Source organism: Neodiprion virginianus, chromosome 4 (assembly GCF_021901495.1).
Source record: "Neodiprion virginianus isolate iyNeoVirg1 chromosome 4, iyNeoVirg1.1, whole genome shotgun sequence".
Classification (NCBI taxonomy): Eukaryota; Metazoa; Arthropoda; class Insecta; order Hymenoptera; family Diprionidae; genus Neodiprion; species Neodiprion virginianus.
This window is the reverse complement of record NC_060880.1, coordinates 5,826,016-5,847,408: the sequence shown is the minus strand read 5'-3', so window position 1 is coordinate 5,847,408 and position 21,393 is coordinate 5,826,016. Positions and strand designations below refer to the sequence as shown.

At 33.5% G+C, this 21,393-nt stretch overlaps 2 protein-coding genes across 11 annotated transcripts in view; one reads left to right on the top strand and one right to left on the bottom strand.

Annotated features, from left to right (window-relative positions):
• LOC124302814 (14 kDa phosphohistidine phosphatase-like) overlaps positions 1-21,393 on the top strand; it is a 131,200-nt gene that overhangs the window by 42,800 nt on the left and 67,007 nt on the right. The gene's annotated exons all lie outside the window — the stretch shown is intronic.
• LOC124302808 (arrestin homolog) overlaps positions 1-21,393 on the bottom strand; it is a 94,072-nt gene that overhangs the window by 33,171 nt on the left and 39,508 nt on the right. For all 5 annotated transcript variants that reach the window (XM_046759364.1, XM_046759363.1, XM_046759365.1 and 2 more), the window contains exon 5: positions 20,082-20,234. In XM_046759364.1, the coding sequence (XP_046615320.1) occupies positions 20,082-20,234 (153 nt within the window). The remainder of the gene's footprint in view (positions 1-20,081; positions 20,235-21,393) is intronic.

Sequence of the window (21,393 nt, the reverse complement as noted above, 5' to 3'; positions counted from 1 at the left end):
TGAAACCTGATGAGTCAAAGTTCCGAAAGTGCGAAAATGAGAAAATTTCTCAATCCGAAACATCGAAATTCCGAATGACCGAAGATTTTGAGATCCGTTAATTTCTGGCTTGGTCAAATTTCACCACTTTGATCTTTCTTTGTTTCGGATTTTCGATACTTTTACGTTCGGAATCCTGATCATTCTGATTTTCGGTTTTTCACATTATTTACACTCACTCGTTGAGTAAACTACGCTGTGTGATTGTATTTAAATGTTCGAAATTTTGCTCTATTGGAACTTTACTTTTGGGAATCTTGTATTTCGAAACATTGAACCGTCGGGTTTCCGAACATTCGACACTTTGTTGTTTCTTCAAAGTTTGATTTCTTTACTTCAAGTTTCGCCACCAAATAATTCGGAATTAGGCGTTTTCGGAATTTCTCAAATTCGGATTGGAATCGAGCTTCTTGTCCATTTGCCAATTTATTTTGCATAATTACCAAAATCATATTTCGCCGCACAGTGACATGGGTAATGAAAAGAGGTTCTTCTTCCATGGTGGGCATCAAGCTGAAATGTAAGAGTCCGCTGATGCGGAAGAAACGCGTAACGGTTGAGCGGGTTCGCTGCATGCATGCCTTCTAACGATATTCAAACCATTAGCCGCGTCTTAGCTGTACGTCAATGTGAGCCCGGCATAATGCCTGCTGCAGGGAGACAAACCTCGGATCGACATTCTCTGCACGGGTTCGATACAAACTTTGGCAATATATTCCTGTTATATAATACATATAATACGCCTAAGAAACATCTACTCGATAAAAGCAAAGAAAAAAAAAAACAAACAATCTCTGGTCGTTCATTTCGCGTTTGCTCAATGCTATGGCGAACATCGTGAAAAAGCGCGATAATTTTCGCGCGTAAAATAAAAAAAAATGAACGTGAAAGGGTGTATTTTTACCTTACATGAAGCGTTTAGAATTCTTTCGCTATTCAACTTCTTTTGCTTTCAAGGAAATTCGTGAGCAGAAATCAAATCTTTTTTTTTTTTTGTTTGTTTCGTTGCGTATTGATCGTAATATGCTAAAGAAGGACAAAAATTGACGTTATAAAAAAGAGTTTGGATGAACGATTTTTTATTTCAAATTGCTTCGAAAGCGTCAATTTAGTTCTGCCATTACTCACATGTCATTCAGAAAATTTTATTCTCTACTATTCTGAACTGCAAAACCTTTTTTTTTTTCTTGTCACGTTGGTATCCATGAATATTCAACTTTCGGAGATTCTATTGATAACTGGATTCAAAACTTTTGATAATCTCATCTTCCTCCTTATCTTGTCATATCTTACAATGAGTAAGATGAAGTGATCGAAATTTTTGAATTTCTCTTTATTATTTTCAGCGAAGAATATCTTTTTTCTTTGAGAATAATTCCATTGAGTTTCTTGACCGTTCAAAAGTTTGGATTCGTAAGCCAAATTTCCTGCCGCACTAAAATTTAGACAGCGTAGTCAAAAATAGAGGTAGCCAAATTTATCGAGCGCGGTTTTAAACGGGACAAATTTACCTTCGTTCTGCTTTGTTTAGAAAATTTTTTATCATTGTTTTTGTACTCGGTAGGCACTTTTGATTAGAAAACCTCGAAAAATCAACGCTTTTTCAATGAGAAAAATTAAGGCTTTTTGGGGGGAGGGGGAGGGGAGGATATGGAGAGGGGAAAAAAACATATCAAAAAATTTTTTTTTTCAATTTCGAACTAATTTGAGGGTTGCTAACATCGAAATTCGATTTAATTCTTCTCAAGAACAGTTTTAATATACATGTCTATCAAATAAATATAAAAAAATAATACTTTCTTGAAAATAAGAAGTGATAAATTCCAGTACAATTTCTACGTTTTACGAGCATTCTCTTAAATTCAGTCGCTATATCGGATCCGCCATTTTGGAATTTTGTAAATTTGATAACGGATTCGTAATAAGCGCCACGAAAATCTCCCGAGTAACCAAATTCGGATAAATCAGTTAACTTTTTGACTTTTACCCAGGTTTTTCGTATTTTTGTCCACTTTGTGCCTCTGGTTTTTTCTATCTCATAAGATGATGGATTCTTTCTTTTTTTTTCTTCTTCTTATTTCTCTGCTATCATCAGAAAGTATTTTAATCATGCACTTACACAAACTGTATTATTTTTCTACCGTGTATAAAATACAATATATAACACTTCAAGTAATCATTTCTCGAGTAAATTTTCTCTCAAAACTTTTGAAACCGATAATTATTCACACAAGAAACGAAAAACAATAATCGTCAACATGAATATAAAAAAAGCAAAAAATTACCATATGAAAAAAAAAACTCTCATACACGACAAGTTTTACTGAAACGTAAGGAATTTGAAATTTTTTACGCATCACCAAAAAAGCTGCTGCTCTTGACGTATCTCGAAATTCGACGCGACGATTCGCGCAGCAGTGAAATCCTGAGCTTACATCACGGAGCTTGCTGCATGGACGGGTTTCATTCTCGAAGAAATTTTTCTACCGACGAGACGAGCTGCTGCTCTTTTTCATAACCAGAGTAGCTACTTAATCTCGTCTCCCGCTATTCTTATATTTTCTTTCAACTTTTCATTTTCCCGCTGCGTCGTATAACCGCATCGCATCCGAACCTTTGCGAATATGCAATATTCCATCCTCGATCTTGATTCAAATTTTGTTTTCTAATGCTTATAAAAAAATTTCAAACATACTATACATTTTTTTGTTTCTCTGATATGATGAAATTCTTTTTGAGCTACGGTTTTGTCAAGTAAAAAATTTTGCTTATTTTTGTGGCTTTTGTAATCAGACTGTTTCGAATTTGAGTGAAACAATAATCGTTTCTTTCATCCTTATCCGTTTTGAAAATTTCATTTTTTGCCTCTGTAACTCAGCATGAATCAAGTTTTATAATATATAGATAAAGAATTCGAATTAATAAATCAATGAACACTGCGTTAAGGAAAATTTTTCACCGTGGAAGTGGATTCATAAAATTTTTGCAAGCCTTCTCAAATCCTCGACTGTAATTTTAATTTTTCTCAATCAAGATATCACGGATGAATAAAAAACTCGAATCGCCGGAAATCGATCGAAAATTCTCTACTGTGATAAAAATCATTTTAGTTTTAAATATTTCCAATATAAAACTTGCAAATGAGAAATAACAGAAAATTATTCGAATATGTAAGAGAGAAAAAAGAAATCGTCACGTCTGTTCATCGAAATATATTGCAATAAAAATCAGGACAGAGTTTAGACATTTGTGAGAATTCGCACCTAAAAAAAAAAAAACGACGTAATCCCCCCTCCCGAAAAAAGGAAGGAACGGGATCTGTGAGAATATTGAATCGTTCGGGAGTTAGATTGAGAAAATTTAGTAAAAGATTCTGCACGTTGTCGTCACCGATTTTTAATAGAATGCCCCATATATATGTCTATGTACCTGTACTCGTTTTATATACCCGCAACGCAAGCCCCGGAGGCGTGAAGGCGAAAAACTGAAAATGGTATAACGGGTAGTAAAATTGCATCTGCATATATGAAATCTGCTCCACCATTGTCATCAATCAAATTTTCACCATCGTCTCGGTGCGTCGAGAATCGTTAGTACGTACATACAAATATACGTATACATGATTTATATAATATTCATACATAAATTTATAATATACAGTACATGGGATAAAAAATTGTACGAAACGCGGTTCGGGTGGAAAGAACAAAACGACTTTGCGTGTAAAAAATTTATTGTTTTAAAACAAAAAAAAAAAAGTTTCCTCACTCAGTATCTGATATGCTAATTTTTATAATAATATTATTATCTTCTCTCCCCTTATACATTTTAACTATAACTTCCACATAATGCGGGAATAATTAAGCCGTTCGCGGTATTAGAAATTCACCCCTAAATTTAGCCAAAAATTGAAAAAGGCAAAGTTTTATATTCAGCTTTTCTCCACACTTCCTTTATTCATTGTTATTATTACAATTAATACTTTTATAATCGATCATTATTATCATCGTCATTATGCGTGTGACGGGTAACTTTATTACGCGTCGAAAATATATATATATATACATATTTATTTTTTTTTTAACCGCATAAGACGTGTTAATAAATAAAATCTTATGTTTTGCGGGCGTGCTGAATTCGAAAATGACTTTCATTTCCCTCCATCGCGTATGCAGTATGCTTGTAAAGTACAAGGTGTTTGCATAAAAATAGCATAACAATAATGAAAAATCCACCATCTTGTTACAACGAATCAAACAATATTTCTTATAAAATTGAACAAACAGTTTCTTCGCGAAATGTATTTAACATTCCGTGTTCGTTCTTTTCATCTTCTCTTTTATACTTCTCCGAAGACGCTTCCGCTTTACATTTTCTCTTTCTCCGTTTGTATTCATTCTTGAGTCTCACTCTAATACATATTAAACGAAAGTAAGGAATCAATTTTGCATCGGATCTTTAGAGTAAAGAACAGAATACCAAATTTCAAATTAAACGGGAGTTTCACCCGAAACGAAACTGCGAACACGAGTTTAAAGAAAATAAAAATAAAAATAAATAAAAAATAACCAAAAATCTGTCGCGATGAAAGTTTTTGTATACTTTTCCCGGTTTCAGTGAGTGTACATTTTATAAGAAACTGTATAAAATAAAAAAACCTGTGCAGTTTTTTTTGTTGCAGACCTGTGTTATTTACCGGAGCATATAATTTCTCCATTCTCTCTTAATTTCGTTTCCTTTCTCTCTCTCTCTCTCTCTCTCTTTCGTGTTTTTTTCTTCATCTTCATTTTTCACGAATAAAGCTTTTTTCTTCTCTTCAATTCTCTCTTTTCTTCTCTTCTCTTCTGGTTATTTTCTTCGATGCATCACGTTGAAAAATTATCCTTTAACAATAAGAGCTTTATCGTGTTTTTGTTGTACCACTAACAGCTTGTTTTTCATTTTTTTTTCTTTCTCTCCTTCTTTCTTATTTTTATTTTCATCTTTTTAATATACTTTTTCTTCTTCTGTTTACTACTCGGTGGATAAATTAATTTCTCCGGGGATTTTTTTTTTTTTCTTATGTTCAAGTATACACGTATACTGTACCTATATTGTATATGTATATGTGTATATAAATAATTATATGAAATAATATATATAAAATTATACATACAACGACACAAATTATGCGTACATTTACGCGTATATATATATATATTCATTGTTATTCAAATTGAAAAGTGTCCCTTCCTGAAAGCTACTCGTTTCTTATAATTTATCGTCCCCTTTATTAAATTGACAGGCGAAAAAGATAAACGAACGAATAATTTGAACCGAGGATCAAAATACGATGAAAAAATTGAGCGAATGAATATAAATCGATTTGGTTTGCACTTTGGTGTGATTTTTTTTTTTTTCTTTATTTATTTAAAAGAGGGGCGATAATTACGTGAAACAAATCGCTTTCAAGAATTATGTTCGCAAAGTGTTCATAAAAAAAGAAAGAAAAAAAAAAAAAACTAGTGTACACCTGACGATTTTGAAATACGACTCCGAACGATTCGTCTGAGCAGAGGAGGAAATTGATTTTCAAACGTGAAGAAAATATCGGCAGTCGCGGTGTAATGTAACGTTCACGTTTACAAATGTATTTTACATCCTTCAAGCCGTTACTCAACTCCATATATGTATATATATATGTATATATATATTTATATATTTATACACACTTTCATCTCCCCGTGGTGGACAGATTGATAACCTCGCTTTTAGTGATAGGAAAAATTCTTCGCACATTTTGCTCGATAGTAAATAAAAAAACTAATTTTTTTCAAAATCGAGTTCATACTTGTGTGGAATAACAAAAGTATTCTCGATTTTTATAAAATTTTTCACTAAATTTTTGCCACCTACGTATAATATAAATTTAATTTCCTCCGACACCTTATTTTATCAAGTTTAGTAATAATAAAAATAATGACAACCAGAACAACAACAACAATTCGATTTTGACCAAATGAATTATCGTTTGTTAAAGAATATAACGAGTTTCGGAATTACGTATTCACGGTTTTACTTTATTTTGTTATCTTATTTCTTTATTTCTATCGAGTCCTCAAAGTGTCAAATAGTTTGCCTTGCTAAATGAATAGAATAACGATTAAATATGATGGAGAACGTAAATAGAATAACGATTATTCGTATCCTCTCAAAGTGTAAAAGAAAGAATATATCGTTAATTTGTCAATTTATTGTAAACGTAAAAAAAAAAAATCTCTTTATAGCTAAGAATATTAAATATTAGAAAAAAAATGATACGAAAAATTTAAAAACTTGTATATCGTAAATTATATATTTTCTGTACACATTCGGAGATTCGTTGATCATGTTGATTAATGTATATAATAATTAGATTTGTCGAATAATTCCGGCGACAAATATTTCCTGGTCGAGTTCAAGGGTGTTTCTCTCCCTGCAGGATGTGGGGCAATTTTCTACAGCTGGGGCTCGTCGTGTCGAAGCAGTGCGAGTGCGCGGTTTGAGGGAGGCCAGGGTCAAATACAGTCGGGTCGCAAATTCCACCCGAAAGCACATTTTTTGCAGGTTATGGCCTCGACCGGCTCGCGTCATTTAGTTTTGCAAATTGCGCTGCGCAGGGCCTCGCCTGTTCCGTAAATACGTCCCTGAGAAATTTCCGCCTCAGGCTCTTCTCGTTGCTACGATTGTTTAGGAGATTCTTTATTCTACTTCATCTACTTGTATTCTATTTCAGTGAAAACAGGCCTGAATTAAAAACCTTCGGGACGTTGCTGCATTTTTGTGTATAGAAGTTTTCGACCCTCAGAAACTGAGGTCTGAAATGATTTTTGAGCCACGTAGCCGGCGCTTTGAGAAAACAGCAAAATTTGACGTTGTTTTTTTTTTTTTTTTTTTTTGCGTTTTCCTCAAAAACTTCTATCGACGTAAGAAAAATTACTCGAACATCGTGTAGAGCGGAAGATTCTACGTCGAATTAACTTCGTGTCCTCATTTTTCCGGAAACGGAGTCGGTTTAAGAAATTAACGGAAAAAAGAAATTATTTCACCAAAATTCCTCAGATGACGTCGATAAGTAGAATTTCTTTGTATTTTCTTAATTTGTTAATCGGACTTCGTTTTCGATCTTTTTTTTTTTAATTCGTCAAATTCGTTTTAGAAGTTTTGCTTGCATTTTTTTCACGAATAATTTTCTCCAGTTCGAACACGAAATAGTGTTTCGTTTCTCATAAATATTTTCTAACCATAAAATTGTGTTGATAAATTTATACAAATACAAATACAATCGACGTTTGAGGAAAATTTGAACTATTCAAATTCTGCATTCATATTTAAGTATAGTACATATATTCCAAACAAACGTAATCAAGTATTACAGATAAATCAAATAATCTAGGATATTTAGTTCTGACTCTCAAACAGGTTGGAAGATAAAAAAGTTGGGAAAAATTCAAAACACTGCAGGATGATTTCTAACAAAATCGAGCCTCAATTATTTGTACCCTCAAAAAATCTTTCGAATCTGAAATATTTGGAAGAATTTCGGGCCCGATGAAACGATTTTTTTTTCTTACATATGTACATTTTTTTGTAAACAATTGGAGTAACGTATGGAAGAAAAGTTCTTTTTATTCGCATTACAAAAAAAAAAATGTAATCAAAGAAAAATCCTCCGTCGAGATAATATCGATGAAATACTTCTCGAAGCAACAGAAAAAAAAAAAAAAAAAATTTGCTCGTACCGTTCGATGAAATTGTAATTTTAGTAAAAGTTTACCTCGGCAAGACTACTGCCGAAGGATTATTAAATTACTGCCGGAGGTGGGAAATGTCTTCCGTGTTTTTATTCTCTGCGGCTACATTACGGTTTACAACACGTTACTTTACACTCTCGTAAAATGTACAACCCAACCCCCCGTTCACAGATGAATTTCATCATTAATTTTCGCAAAGGGAGCGGCAACATTTACAGCCCCCTAATTTTTTTTTTTTTATTTTCCCCTAATTTATGGTATTGCTAATGCGTAAACGTTTTCGAACAAAATTATGTCGGGCCGAATATTATTTGGGATAAAAATGAAATTTCATTTACTATACGCATGAATTGAAATCCTTCTATATATTCACAATTTTGTAACGAGTATTCGTGATTTTGTTTTCTTCTCTGTTGAAAATGATGAAGTATTGTAAAAAATTATTGCAATCGGATGTTCCAGTCTGAAGCTAAATTTACAGAAATCTCAACTGTAAATTTGAATTCTTCTCCAATGAATTGATTCATTTTAATTTATCGATTTTTTTTCCGTTTGTGCCGAGGAAATCTCCTGAAATCTAGTGTATACACCTTTCTATGAATCTTTTTAAGTCTCTTGAAATCTATGAAAAGTTTTGAAGTATTTTGTAGTCTTATGAAATCTCTTGAAATCTTCTGAAATCCCGTGAAGTCATTTAAAATCTTTGGAAAACATTGAAATCTTTCGTAATCCTTTAAATTTTCGCAAATCTTCTGAAATCCTTAGAAATCTATTGAAATCATTTACAATATTCTGAAATCCTTTGAAATCCTTTAAATCACTTAGAATTTAAAATTTTTCTGCAATCTCCAAAAATTAATAGAAATTACTTGAAATCATTCGTAATCCTTTGAGATCTATAGAAATCTCCTGACATCATCTGAAACGATTTGTAATCTCTTGAAACCTTTTGAGGTGTTTTGGTTTTCGTGATCTTTGAAATCAGTCAAAATCTTTTGTATTCCTTTGAAATCATTTGAATTATTTTGAAATCTGTCAAAATCTTTTGCAATTCTTTGAAATCATTTGAAATATTTTTTTAATCCTTTGAAATTCTTGAAACCTTAGAAATATCTGAAATCATCTGAAATCTATTGTAATCTTTTGAAATCGTCTGAAATCTCTTGAAATCTTCGGAAATCGCTTGAAATTGTCTAAAATATTTTGCAAGCTTTTGAAATTTTCTGTTATCTTTTGAAATCCGTGAAATTTTTTGAAACCTTTGAAATCGTTTATCAAATTTCACATCTCAACTGTACAATTAATAAATAATCGGCGAGAATTTCGTTGGTTGATTCATTATCCCGCAATTTGTTTCATAATTTTTCACGACCTAAAAAAGTTTCTCAAATAGAAACTGTACCATCCTTATTCGGTTAAGGAAAAGGCGAAACCAATTTATAAGCGGGTCTCGCACTCATCGCAAGGTTCAACTCTGAATCAGGAGAGCGTGGTCTGAAGCTGTTTTCCCGGAGAGATGAAAAAATATCATGCAAGTTAGAAAAACTCGTCTCACAACTTTTTGTGTATCTTATGTGTGGAGCGCTGCGAAGTCGCGTGAGAAGTTTGAAGAAGAAGGGAAACTTTTCTCGAGTGGTAAATTCATGAGGCACCAGCTTTTTGTACGTTGTACATATGAAATTTCCGAGTGGTATGAGTAGAATAAAAAAAAAAAAAAAAAAAAAAGGAAAAAAAAAGGATGCCAATAACAGAAATAATGATCCTGATTCGTGTATCTAATATAAAAATCTGCTCTCGGTATCTTTTTATAGAAAAAAAAAGCAATCGTAATTTGACGAGTGAAACGTTCGAAAACTCGTGAAAAATTCCCCCTCAATATTTTCTTTTCATTAAATTGAACATAATATAACACACATCTGGAGGTAAGCAAAAAAATACAATATGCAATACGGTATAGAATCTTCGTTGTTATTTATTGTGGTTTCGTTGCGTTACTTTTATGTGAATTGGTTTTTTTTATGAAATTGGGAAACTGGACGAATAGCCGCAGGCATTTCGCGTTGAGCGAGTAAAATGTCACTAAAAAATCAGATTGAAGACCGGAGGTCAAATATACCGACCAGCTGTGGATAAAGGCTTTAGATAAACATTTGATTGGGTTGTTCTTGATGATTTAGCGGAAAATCTACACTTGAACATTTTCAATTATTCCTATTGATGTGTCTATTCTGTACTCTTAACATTACGTAGATTCCCTCATATTCTCATTATTTCTTTGAGGATATATGTATTATACCGTGTAAATGTATGAGTTTCGAGAATTTTTCCAGAATTTTCAAAACGTTCAAACAATATTTTAGTCGGCCAAAAAAAATTTAAAGTACTGAAAAACATAGAAAAAAAAATTGGCTTGGTCTTGAAATGTTACGAATAGCAAATACAGTTTCGGAGAATTTTTTAAGAATATTAAAAAAAGATCCTTTTCAAAATCAATATAGATATTTATAAATAATCGAGCAGTTTCAGAATTAGGACGATTACAGAAAATTTTTTAAAACAAGTCAGAAATAACGAGGGTCTGATTGATTGAGGGATTGGCATGGAATTTTCCATATATACCCCGTTCTTTTTCTCGACAAACATGAAAATATAATCGATCTCGAAAGTTTGTTGTTGCACGTCTTTGTCAAACGCTTGAATTTATTAAAATGAATATAAACTTCAAACGCTTTAATACTGGTTTCACTTTTTTTTCTAACCTCTCGAAAGATTTTCAATAATTTTCATTCGCAAATTGTTCAGATTAGGTACTTCAAAATCGATTCCCTGACAAAGTTGTCTTCGTTTTCCGTTTTTTGAAGCACTTTTAAAATTCAAGATTGGCATAAAATCCGCAATTGTCTTGGGTGTTGACTAAATTTCGAGTGAAAACAATTCGAGGGCCGTAAATTTTCAATAGCTCGAGTGAAATTTCAAATTTAAATTAATACCGAATCAACACTTTGGTATTTCCTACAGTGTATACATGTATCTGAAATATGTACCCGCAGAAAGCAATTTCTCTTCGAAGAAGCGGAGGAGTGGAAGTTGGCTTGTTTTTGGGGTGAATAATGCATCGTGCAAGCAAAATTCAACGAGGTTAAAACGCATTTTGCCTCGTGTTTATGGACCAGCGGTGGCCCCCCCCCCCCTCTCCGAGTCGATGACTCTGTGTAAATTAACTTAGTCTGCAAAATTATAACTGTTACACGATACGCAGTTTGAAATTTCCGCCCGTAGACAATTTGCAATTGATGGGACGAGTTCGCGAGGCGATCGTTAGTGTTTCATTTTTGAGATAGGGATGGAAAAAAAAAAAATATTTTAGAATTTCATTTCTCATATATTCAAAACTTTGGACATTGAATTTTTATTAATCCGAAATTTTTAAAGCGATAGCAAGGACTGAATTTTTAAAGGAGTTAGTAGAAGCAGTTTGAGAGTTTTGCAAAATGTGTAGAGCTTTTAGAATTTTCGAATACACGTGATTCAAAAATGAAACAAAAATAAAAAATAAGTGACAAAAATGGATAATATTGGTGGTTTCACAAGTTGAAAAGTTTCAAAAAAACTTGAGAATAGCTTCAGAACATGTATGTAGATTTGGCATAGAATGCACCGTATACTTTTCTATACTTTCACATTTATTACGACGATTCTATATTTTGTTTCTATGAATTTTTGCCTTTACGCATATGCGATCATACTTTCTACGTTTTCAACGTTTCATTTTATACTTTTCCTCATATTTTTAAAAAACGTCATATGCATCGATTTTTGTCAAAACAAAATTTTCCAATATTAACCGATCCGAACACTAAATTAAATGATTTTCTAAAAATATTTAGAACGCATCAAACAAATTGGAACCTTTGAAAGGTTTGAATGTTTGGAACCTAAAAGCGACCACGTAAAAAAAAAAAAAAAAAAAAAAAAACACACACACGAAAAGTGAATAAATCAAGAATGTCAAATTGTATTTCTACAATTACAAAAATTCATTGCAACAGATGTAGAAAATGTAATAAAAAAAAAAAAGAAAATCGGCATTCCGTGCCAAATCGACCATTTTTTACCCTAACCTGTAGCATTTTTGAAATTTTTCGAAAGCGATGAATCGATACATAAGCATCTACGAATGCTATAAACGGACGTCAATCGATCGATTTCACACGGAACGCCGCAAAGTTTTCACCCCGACGCTTCTGTACTTTTATTCTTTCGTATACCGAAATTCCACGAATCGCACACCCGGATTTTGGAATTTTCGGCATTTCAACCCCTCTATTTTGTATGGCTGTTCAGCCTTTGCATTCCCTACTATTCCGATATTGCGGATGAATGAATATCGCTGGGGTTTGAATCCCCATAATCCCAAGGGTGCCGGCCGAGCGAGCATATCTTTGCCAAAAAGCACTGCACTCGCCTCGTCCGACGGGACTTTGTACGATTTCGATGTGTTGCTATATATATATATATATTTTTTTTTTCTTGTTTTTAAAAAAAATTTTATTTTTTTTCTCCACATCCAACCGTTACCCCATAAAACCACCCCATATTTATCACCGTCCCTTTACCCGTGTCGTCACTCCGTATTTTGCTTATACCAATATGAGTCTCGGTCGGAGTGGAAAAAGGCCGCTCAATACGAAAACCATTAATCTTCTAAGCGAATAGCAGAGCGGTCGTGTTTGTGTTGATCGAAAAAAAATAAAACATTAAAATAAAAATAGGACATAATATATAATTTAACGTTTTATCTGCTCGTCAGCTCGAATTTACTTGCATTACTTGTAATAAGACAACCGAATCGAAAATATCGAAGTATATACCGGTCATTCCATGTCAAATTGACATGTTTTGAGTCTCACTAATTTTAATTTGTCTGAAATTATACTAGACTGTAGAAATTTTTTTTTTTTTTTTTTTAATTTCCTCATTCTGAAATTACAGTTTACATTGATCATCTATTTCCCACATTATTAACTCTCACGCTGTGTATCGGGGTCAAATTTACCCCACGGTATATCCACCGTGAATTCGGTATAAAAAAACATGTATATGCACAATAAATTATCATAAAAATTCGCAATTCATTCGGTTAATAATCCGCGTCGTTTGCATTTTGTAATATATTCATAACGCTGATAATTGTTTTGGTTAACAAGTTACAATGAGTCGTCCAAAAAAATTCTATTATATTTAAATTTTTGATAAACTAACGGTTTGTCCGATTTTCATTTTTCGTTGTGTAGAAAGGAAGCCGTTTCTAAGCTGTTGGAAAAATTCAGAAATTTATATTCCCAGCATTTGAAAGCAATCTTTAGTTATTTGTCGCCGTTCTACTTTTGACCCCGTTTCTCTTTTTTTACTCATACATTCGAATCAGAATCGCGATTCCCTCGGCCTAGTTTCACTACCGTCAAGTTGAAAAGTAGAGTTTTTCACTCCATTTTTCCTCCCGTTCATCCATCAAACTCGCTTCGAATTTTTTTTAACCTAATTTTACGTCGCTTGGCGCAATTTCTTTTTTCTGATTGTTATATCGAACCAATTTTATACATGTGTATCACATGGTCGTTCAATATTTATAATCGACAGCTTCCGTCTGTCGGAAAAGTTTATCGTCGCAGATTTTTTTCATCTCGGAAAGATCACAGAGTCGAGAACTTTAATGAATAAACAATTTTAATGAGTAGGGATACTTCGCAAAATTTTTTCGAAACCTTTGAACGTGTTAAATATATATTACCAGCAAACTTCCGGACTGCGCAGTTGACTTTACATTATAAAATTAAAAAAAATACGATCAAAAGTTCAGATTTTATTATCCTCGTTCTGAATATTTATGGCTATTCAAACTTGGAGATTCTTTCCACAGTTATACAGATAGATGAATAATCTATAATTACAGTAATTATTTCAACGTCAAATATTATATTTGCATTGTATGATAAAGTAACTCGTAAATCGATTATGAAATTCGCGTGCATCGTAATTTCAGCCGAGATTTGCAATTGTTTGACTACCTTGTAACATTTTACAGATCGTGGTAAAAACAACAGAGATTGTAGGTTTTTTTATTAGAAAAAGAATAAATTGTACATATACTGAAAAAAAAAGTCGAATCTAATCAGCGGAATTAAAAATCTCATTTTTTCTGTCCTAAGGCCCTTGTAAATAACTTGTACGACAAAAATTTTATTTGATATGAAAATACTTTTATTTCGTTTGCTTTTTTCGCAAAACTTCATACTTTAGAATTTTTTATTCTATCATCTCAAATTAGGGTTGCTTCATTGATTACGATTGAAAAAAAACCTTTATTGGCTAAATGAAGAAGAAAGTTCAAAAAAAGATCTCTTGTGAAAAATGTGAAGAATTTTTCAAAAATCCGGTGTGACACGTGGAAATATTTCATCAATCATCCACGGTAAAATAACTCTCGCTTCCAATTTTTTGAACGTCTTTTTTTCTTTCGAAAAAAGCTTGAAACAGTGAGCAGAAAAAAAATTCGCCACCCTGGCTCTAATCTTAAAAATTTTTTCAGACATTTAAAACGCGTCGATCACTAAAAAATCGTTTTAAAAAATGTAGAAAATTCAACTCGAGTCGGAAATATGAAAAAAAAAACTAGACAAAAATCATATAAAAATTCGCCGGGCCCAATTTTAGAAGTCAATGGTGTCAGGCCCAGATCGAATTGGTATAGAATGTCCTATAAATAAGCGGAGTGTAAATTTGAAATTTGTACGATTTATAAGGATGGAAAAAATGGAGTTATCACGCAGCTGACGATAAGTGCGACTAACAAGTGAGAAAATAAGCTCTCAGCTCTCGTGCCAAACTTTCCAACGCCGTGCAAAATTTAGTCCGCTGCTTTAGGAGCGGATTATCCATATACACACACCGTGTACTCTACGTAACGTGATTTAAAATTAGATTCTCAAAGCCCCTCGACCACCTGCGTGAAAAGGGATCGCGAGTGAGTAAATTTTTTGCATTGTCTTTTTCTTCGCGACGATCGTTACAGGCGCGTGAAACGATCCACCAACTTTTGGCCAGATTTTTAGACTTGAAATTCCGATCTTGTTTCAATTTGAGATGTAAAAAAAGTACTTAAACATTCATGACTCGGGTGGTGTTTTGAAGAGAATAGGACGATCAATTTTATCACGTGTTCAAGTTTTCAGATCTTTCTGTCGTCGGACAAAAATACGAAACAAACAATTTTTTTTTTTTATTTTGGAATTAAGCATCGCCTTCTTCATTTTACTCTTGAATTAAAAAGAAAATCGAATTTTACCAAGACGAAATTTCTTTCGATCTTACTGCGATAAATGACGATTAAAAATAAATTCCAAGAAATTTTTTTTTTAGACAAAATTTAAGGAAAAAAAAAAACAGAACAAAAAAATCATCTCCATTTTCATCGCATTTTCGAATCATGACTAAAAGATGTGTTTTCGAGTCTTTGATTTTACAAATGTCCATATTTATGCAGAGGATATTTCGGGTCACTTTTACAAAATGGCGGTAAAATTTAGAAAAATCAAAGCTGTCGTTTTTGACCGCAACAAATTGAAAAATTTTTTTGGACATCAAACGATACAGTCAGGTCTATGATTTGTTGGTTCGATCCGTACAATATGTATTAAAATATGTACATAAAAATATGTACTTTCAATTTTCGCCGGTGTATTCGTCAACGAATTATAAAATTTCAAATATCAAAGAAAGTTTTTTCCATGTTATTTCTATAAGATACTTCGATCACAAAGTGGATTATATTGGAGTTGATATGGAAAGCTCAAATTTTGAGGGAATTTTCATTTGTCAATTTGAAAGCGTTCAAGTCTCTTGGATGATAAAAATTGAAAAACAACAAAAGTGTTGCGGACAAAAAGCTTTCCTATTTATCACGATAGAGAGGAAATATCGCAGGAAAAATACATCATCGCGACGAAGAGATCGAAGGAATCGAACGTTCACAAATGTTCATGTGTGTATTAAACGCACATGGATACACATTTTATTTAAGCACATATACACATGTATATGTATCCATGTAATGAAACACGCAACATTTTTCATCCGCAAAGTAGAACGCCTCGTGTTTCCGATACTTCCAATAACCAATTTCACGTAATCTCGCTTGAGACGTGCTCAGATTCACGATGAATTCACGATGAATTCACGATGACGAGGCGATGCGACGCGGTGACGTTCTAGTTTTTGAATATTGAAATCAACATTCGCCTCTCGTTTCACGCGAGGAAAACACGCCTAGCTCTGCAAAACTCCAGTGAAAAGGAAATGCATGGTGAATTAATGGTTTCGCAGTGAGAATCTTTTGGAAAAACTGATAAAAGTCTGAGAATTTTTTAAATAAAACTGAAACTTTATCTTATTGGAAAATATTAGCACGTTTTTATAGCTTCGTTATGGTAATTCGAAATAAATATAACATCACATTTTATCACCTAATTGGTTTTCTTTTTTGTTTTTCTTTGCGAAAATTACAGTCTGTTGTTAGGAAATAGATTTGAATAAGTTATCGATCGGACGATGTCAAAAGTGCTGTAAGAAAATAAAAAAAAATAAATTGGTATTCTATCAAGTGGCAGATCACTGGAAAACTCCGTTTTTCCGGTTGAAATATGTTGAAAAGTGGCGAGATTCGAAAAAACGTACCAACCGTGTTTCAAAAATACCGACTAACCGCTATTCTGCACGTCGAAAATGATTTCTGATGAATCGTGGTAAAATTCTACGTATTTTTTTATGTTTTGTTTTCATAAATTTCTTTGCATCTCAAACTGTGCTTGAAAATATTCTCTTTCTTTTTTCCGGAAAATCTCACGGGATTAAAACATGGCGGTTTTTCCAAACACTCTGAAGAGACCAGCGAGAAGAAGTCTGCGGAGGATAACAAGTTTGATTTATTCGAAACGAAACAAATGAGAGAACAAAAAACGAGCATTTTCCGAGAAAATTTTGCGGGTTCTCTTTAGTTGATTTTGAAAAACTCGACACGGAAGTTGCATGCGTAGGTAATAAACGTTTTAAACACAGAATTTTTCTTCCCATTTTGCAACTGGGATGATAAAAAAAAACTTACTTTTTTTCAGGCAGGTTTAATATATAGATCACATTTATCACGATCAAGCGATTACATTCCGCATCGCTTTCCTACGTTAATTTCGCTTCTGTCGAGTATATTAATTGCCTCCCGCAGCCTGATTTCCGGTTTCCGTCGTATTATTTAACCCCGGCCTAAGTTTTTTCTTTCTCTGCTGTTAATGTTCCCATCCCTTTAAGCCCCTTGAACCGCTTCCTAATTTGTTCCATCCCTCTTTTCCTCTCTTTCTCTTTTCCTTTACTTACACAACCCTCTTGACCATTTTATCTATATATATATATAGTCCAAGTCAATTTTTTCTCCACCCGTATGCTGTGGTAACTTTCGTGGGATTTTTCGTGTGTGAAATCGCTTCGGTCCTTTGCAGGTCCCTCGGCATAAAAGTGCGGAATGAAACAGTCGGAAAATTACGGTTACTCTCTATATTCGTACGCATAAATTGACACGCGTGACGGGTTTTTCCTTTGAAGAAGAAAACTTATCCTTAAATATCACAAGTCTCGCAGGAACTCTGCAACAATTTTTTATCAGTCAAAGATTAGCTCTCATCGATCTCTGAAATATATATATATATAATAACAACAACAACAACAACAACCATAATATATAATAATAACAACATCATCTCTTTAATATATCTATACGATTTCGTATTATATATCCGACTCATTAATTCTGCACGCGGAAATTCACAATCGGGAAATCTAATCGATGCTGGACGTAATTTGCAAGAGCTCGACTCGGAGTATTTAATTAAACACTGGGTTGTAGCGTTTAGTTTATTCGCGCGGCTAAGAGAGGGAAAATATTCTTTTACAGATTTTTTTTTTCACGTTGCCTTTTTAAGTTTCACGGAATTTTAAATAAATATTTATCCCGCAAACTTTATCTCGATGTGTAGAATTGACATTGTTTTTAAAAAAATATTGTCAAATCTAAAATATGATTCGATGATCGATCGGAGAATTATTTATAGCTTGTAAAGAAAATTTAATTTCACATTTATATGACCATCCGTACGTTGGAAAAATGTTGAATATTTACTTCCTTCATACGAATAATCAAGTACAATTTTTTAATCCGATTAAATGAAACTTTTTTTTGTGTGCAATGAGACCAAATTTCGAGTTAAAAAACGAAAAAAATTTCCGTTGAAAACGATTCAACGATAATTTTGACTTGATAACTCGCGACAATGTCCCTCGCCTTTTAGTTCCTTCTGTTTTTCAATACTATACGTTTTTTCTCTCCCTCTTTTGCCATGTGCTTGAAAAGGGAGTATTATACTTCTCTCAATCTTTGACGCATAAGTCTTTGCTCGGCTGGGCAATTCGTCATTCTCGTTTCACCGTGATGAAAGAAGAGAAAGCGTCTGGCTCTCGGTTCAGTGGGTTTCTTTCATCACGAAAAAGTGATGAAATTTAAGGGCCCCGGTACCTCGCCTTGCAAATTTAGCAGCCCTTATTATTTCGGAATCGAGTATCCCGTCTTTTACATTTCTCTTCCCTCCTCTCCCTTTCCATTTCTGTCTTCCATCTTATTGTCATACGGAAAGTTCGAAAAGGGGGGAGGCTCCGTTGGATTGATCGCTAGGGACGGAAATGTAGGGAGATCCCTTCTGGAAATCAGGGATTCTGGACGGAGACCCGATACGTTCGGTAGTAAAAAAAATTTCCCTCTAGCGATACGGGATCGCCAATTTGTTTAAATCTCCCGCGAACCGCAATCTGGGCGAAACTCTGTTCGATTTCGTTCTGGACAATACCAGAGCTGCTTTTAAACGCGGGACGATGTTTGCCCACATCGGAGTTGACACTGGTATCCCTCGTTCTGTACGTGGACAAAAGGATTTTCTTTACTTTGAATCAATCCGTTGACTCGCCGATTCCTCTGAGTCCATTTGAAATTTACTCTACTTTACAAATTGCGGTTTCGATTCGGGTTTACATTCGAATTACTGTTTGCCTATTTCCACGCATCGAGCATCCAGAGAATTTTCCATGCGTGGTTGTTTACCGTGTGGTTTGTAAGGGAGTAAATATAAGTCACTTTCAAAGAATTAATACAATTTGCAATTGATTTATTTCTCAACCCAAGTTCAAATCACATTGACAAAATTTTCCGTGGGAGGAAAAATTTGTATTGCAAAGATTTTTTCACACCGTTGATACGATACCGAAGATATGTTCCAGCGAATATACTTAGAATATCGTATACGATTCGAATCCATAATTCATGTTTTCGTAGGCTCATGAATTATGCAACACTTATTATAGTATTCTGAATAATCATTGGATAGTAATTATTGTACAAACGAACTTCCGCGAAGGAAATTGTTCCACTTTTAGAATTTGTCAAACGTTTAACTTAAATGGAAATTTCACGCAAATAGAATCATACGTGACGACATGAATAGAAAAATTGTCAAACTGAAAAGTCAATCGGATTAAACCTTGTTGAAAAAATATAACCTTCTTCATTTAGATTTTCAATTTTGAATATTTTCACACAGAATTAGAGAGGAATTTTATTTGTTTGTATAAAATGAATGCCAATTAACTCCAGTTCCATTTTTAAAAGTACAATCGAAATACTATTTTGTTTTTTTTTTGTTCCTCTTTTTCGAAGATAGTAGTGAATACACAGTGCTGTTTCTAGAATTTCGTCAGTTACCGACACTTAGCCGAGACACAAACCTTTATCTACAATGTTGAAAGTTGGGTGATATCCCCACTCTGGCTGACTTTATCGATCGTCGGATCATTTAGTTGGCCGACGTTATCGATCATCCGATAAAGTAAGCCAGAGTGGGGATATCCCCCAATCCGGAACATTCTAAAATAAGGTTTGTGTCTTGGCTAAGTTTCGGTAACTCTCTCGGTACAGAAATCTGTTTCTCAAACGGGAACCGTATATATATCCACGGTTACCTTATTTTTCTTTTCGCTTTCGTTTTCAGTCTTGAAAAAAGAACGAAAAATGTTCGGATAATTATGGAGAAAAACCAGAAATGCATGAAAATTCGTTCAACGATTACGCTGATAGTGTGGGCATGTATAACTGGAACACGAAATGATCGAATTACGTACCTGAAGCGGGGTGTTTGTCTCCTGATGCTCTGCCCCCGGATACGGAGGGTATAGTTGAGCCAAACACATGACGGCTTCGTTGCAAAACTTGAGCCCCATCACCTCCTCGTCTTCCCTACCGTATCGAAAAGTCAGAGTCACCTGACCGTAGACCTGTTAAAAAATTGGAGCCATTAATCGTCGGTGAAGGGAATGATTATCTGATTTTTCGGTGTACAACTTTAATCTGTACACAGTTATAATTTGCAACTAATTGCTTCTCGAGTATAAAATAAATTTTTTTTCACGATAACAATTATTTTTCCACGTTATAATTTTGAATCGAGGTGATTATTATTCGTTTGAAAATTTGTCGACGTTTCAGTTCGTTCCAAGTTATTTACCCGTCTGAATAAATGTATGAGGGTATCTTTTTAACGTTGAATAAAATTTTGTATTAAATTTTTTAACGGCCTATAGTCGAGTTATGAAAGCATGTTTCTTTCTTTTTTTTTTTTTTTTCACCTCGTTCTCAATATTCGTAACATTGTTACTTGAAACCGTGTGAAAAAAAATCTCCTTCAACAATATCCATACGTCAAAGTATACTAAAATTCGTAAAGAGCGAAAGAGAAAGAGAAAAAAATGAGAAACTCGGGTAGGAAAAGGAACGAAATTGTTCAACTTTTTACAAAAGTTTGAAATTGAATTTCAGCGACAATTAGATCGGTGAGACCTGCAAAACGAAACGGTGAATTGAGAGTTTGCAGACTTGATTTGCTACGAACGAGATTAAATCTTTCACCTCGGGTTTACGACTTTTTCCAGACACTCCCGTCGTCGTCGTCGTCGTTTCGACAGTTGACGATCGTTGTTTGCGAATAATTTATTACAGGTATGTACCCCGGCTGATTTGACTCGGTGAATTTTTTTTTTTTTTTTTTTATTTTGTTTTTTTCTGACAAACCATGAACACGAAAGTTTCTACAAACACAAATATCGGATAAAATATTCTCGTTGTCTATATATTATAAAGTTTAATTGCAAAATTATTTATTCTCACAAACAGTTCTATCGCAATTTTATGCAATATGTGAATTCTTGTAAAATTCAATAATTCTCACCACATTATCAAACAACTTTTATACTCATTTCCTCTCTTTCTCCCAATTCGAGAACGAATTTCCAAAGATCTAGACTTGCCAAATTTTATTTATCATCATAACGTGTTGCTCCGAAAAGTTTCGCGAATTCATCCCCTTGTGTACACTGTATCTGTATATATATTTTATATATAAGTATATACATATATATATATATATATATACTTATT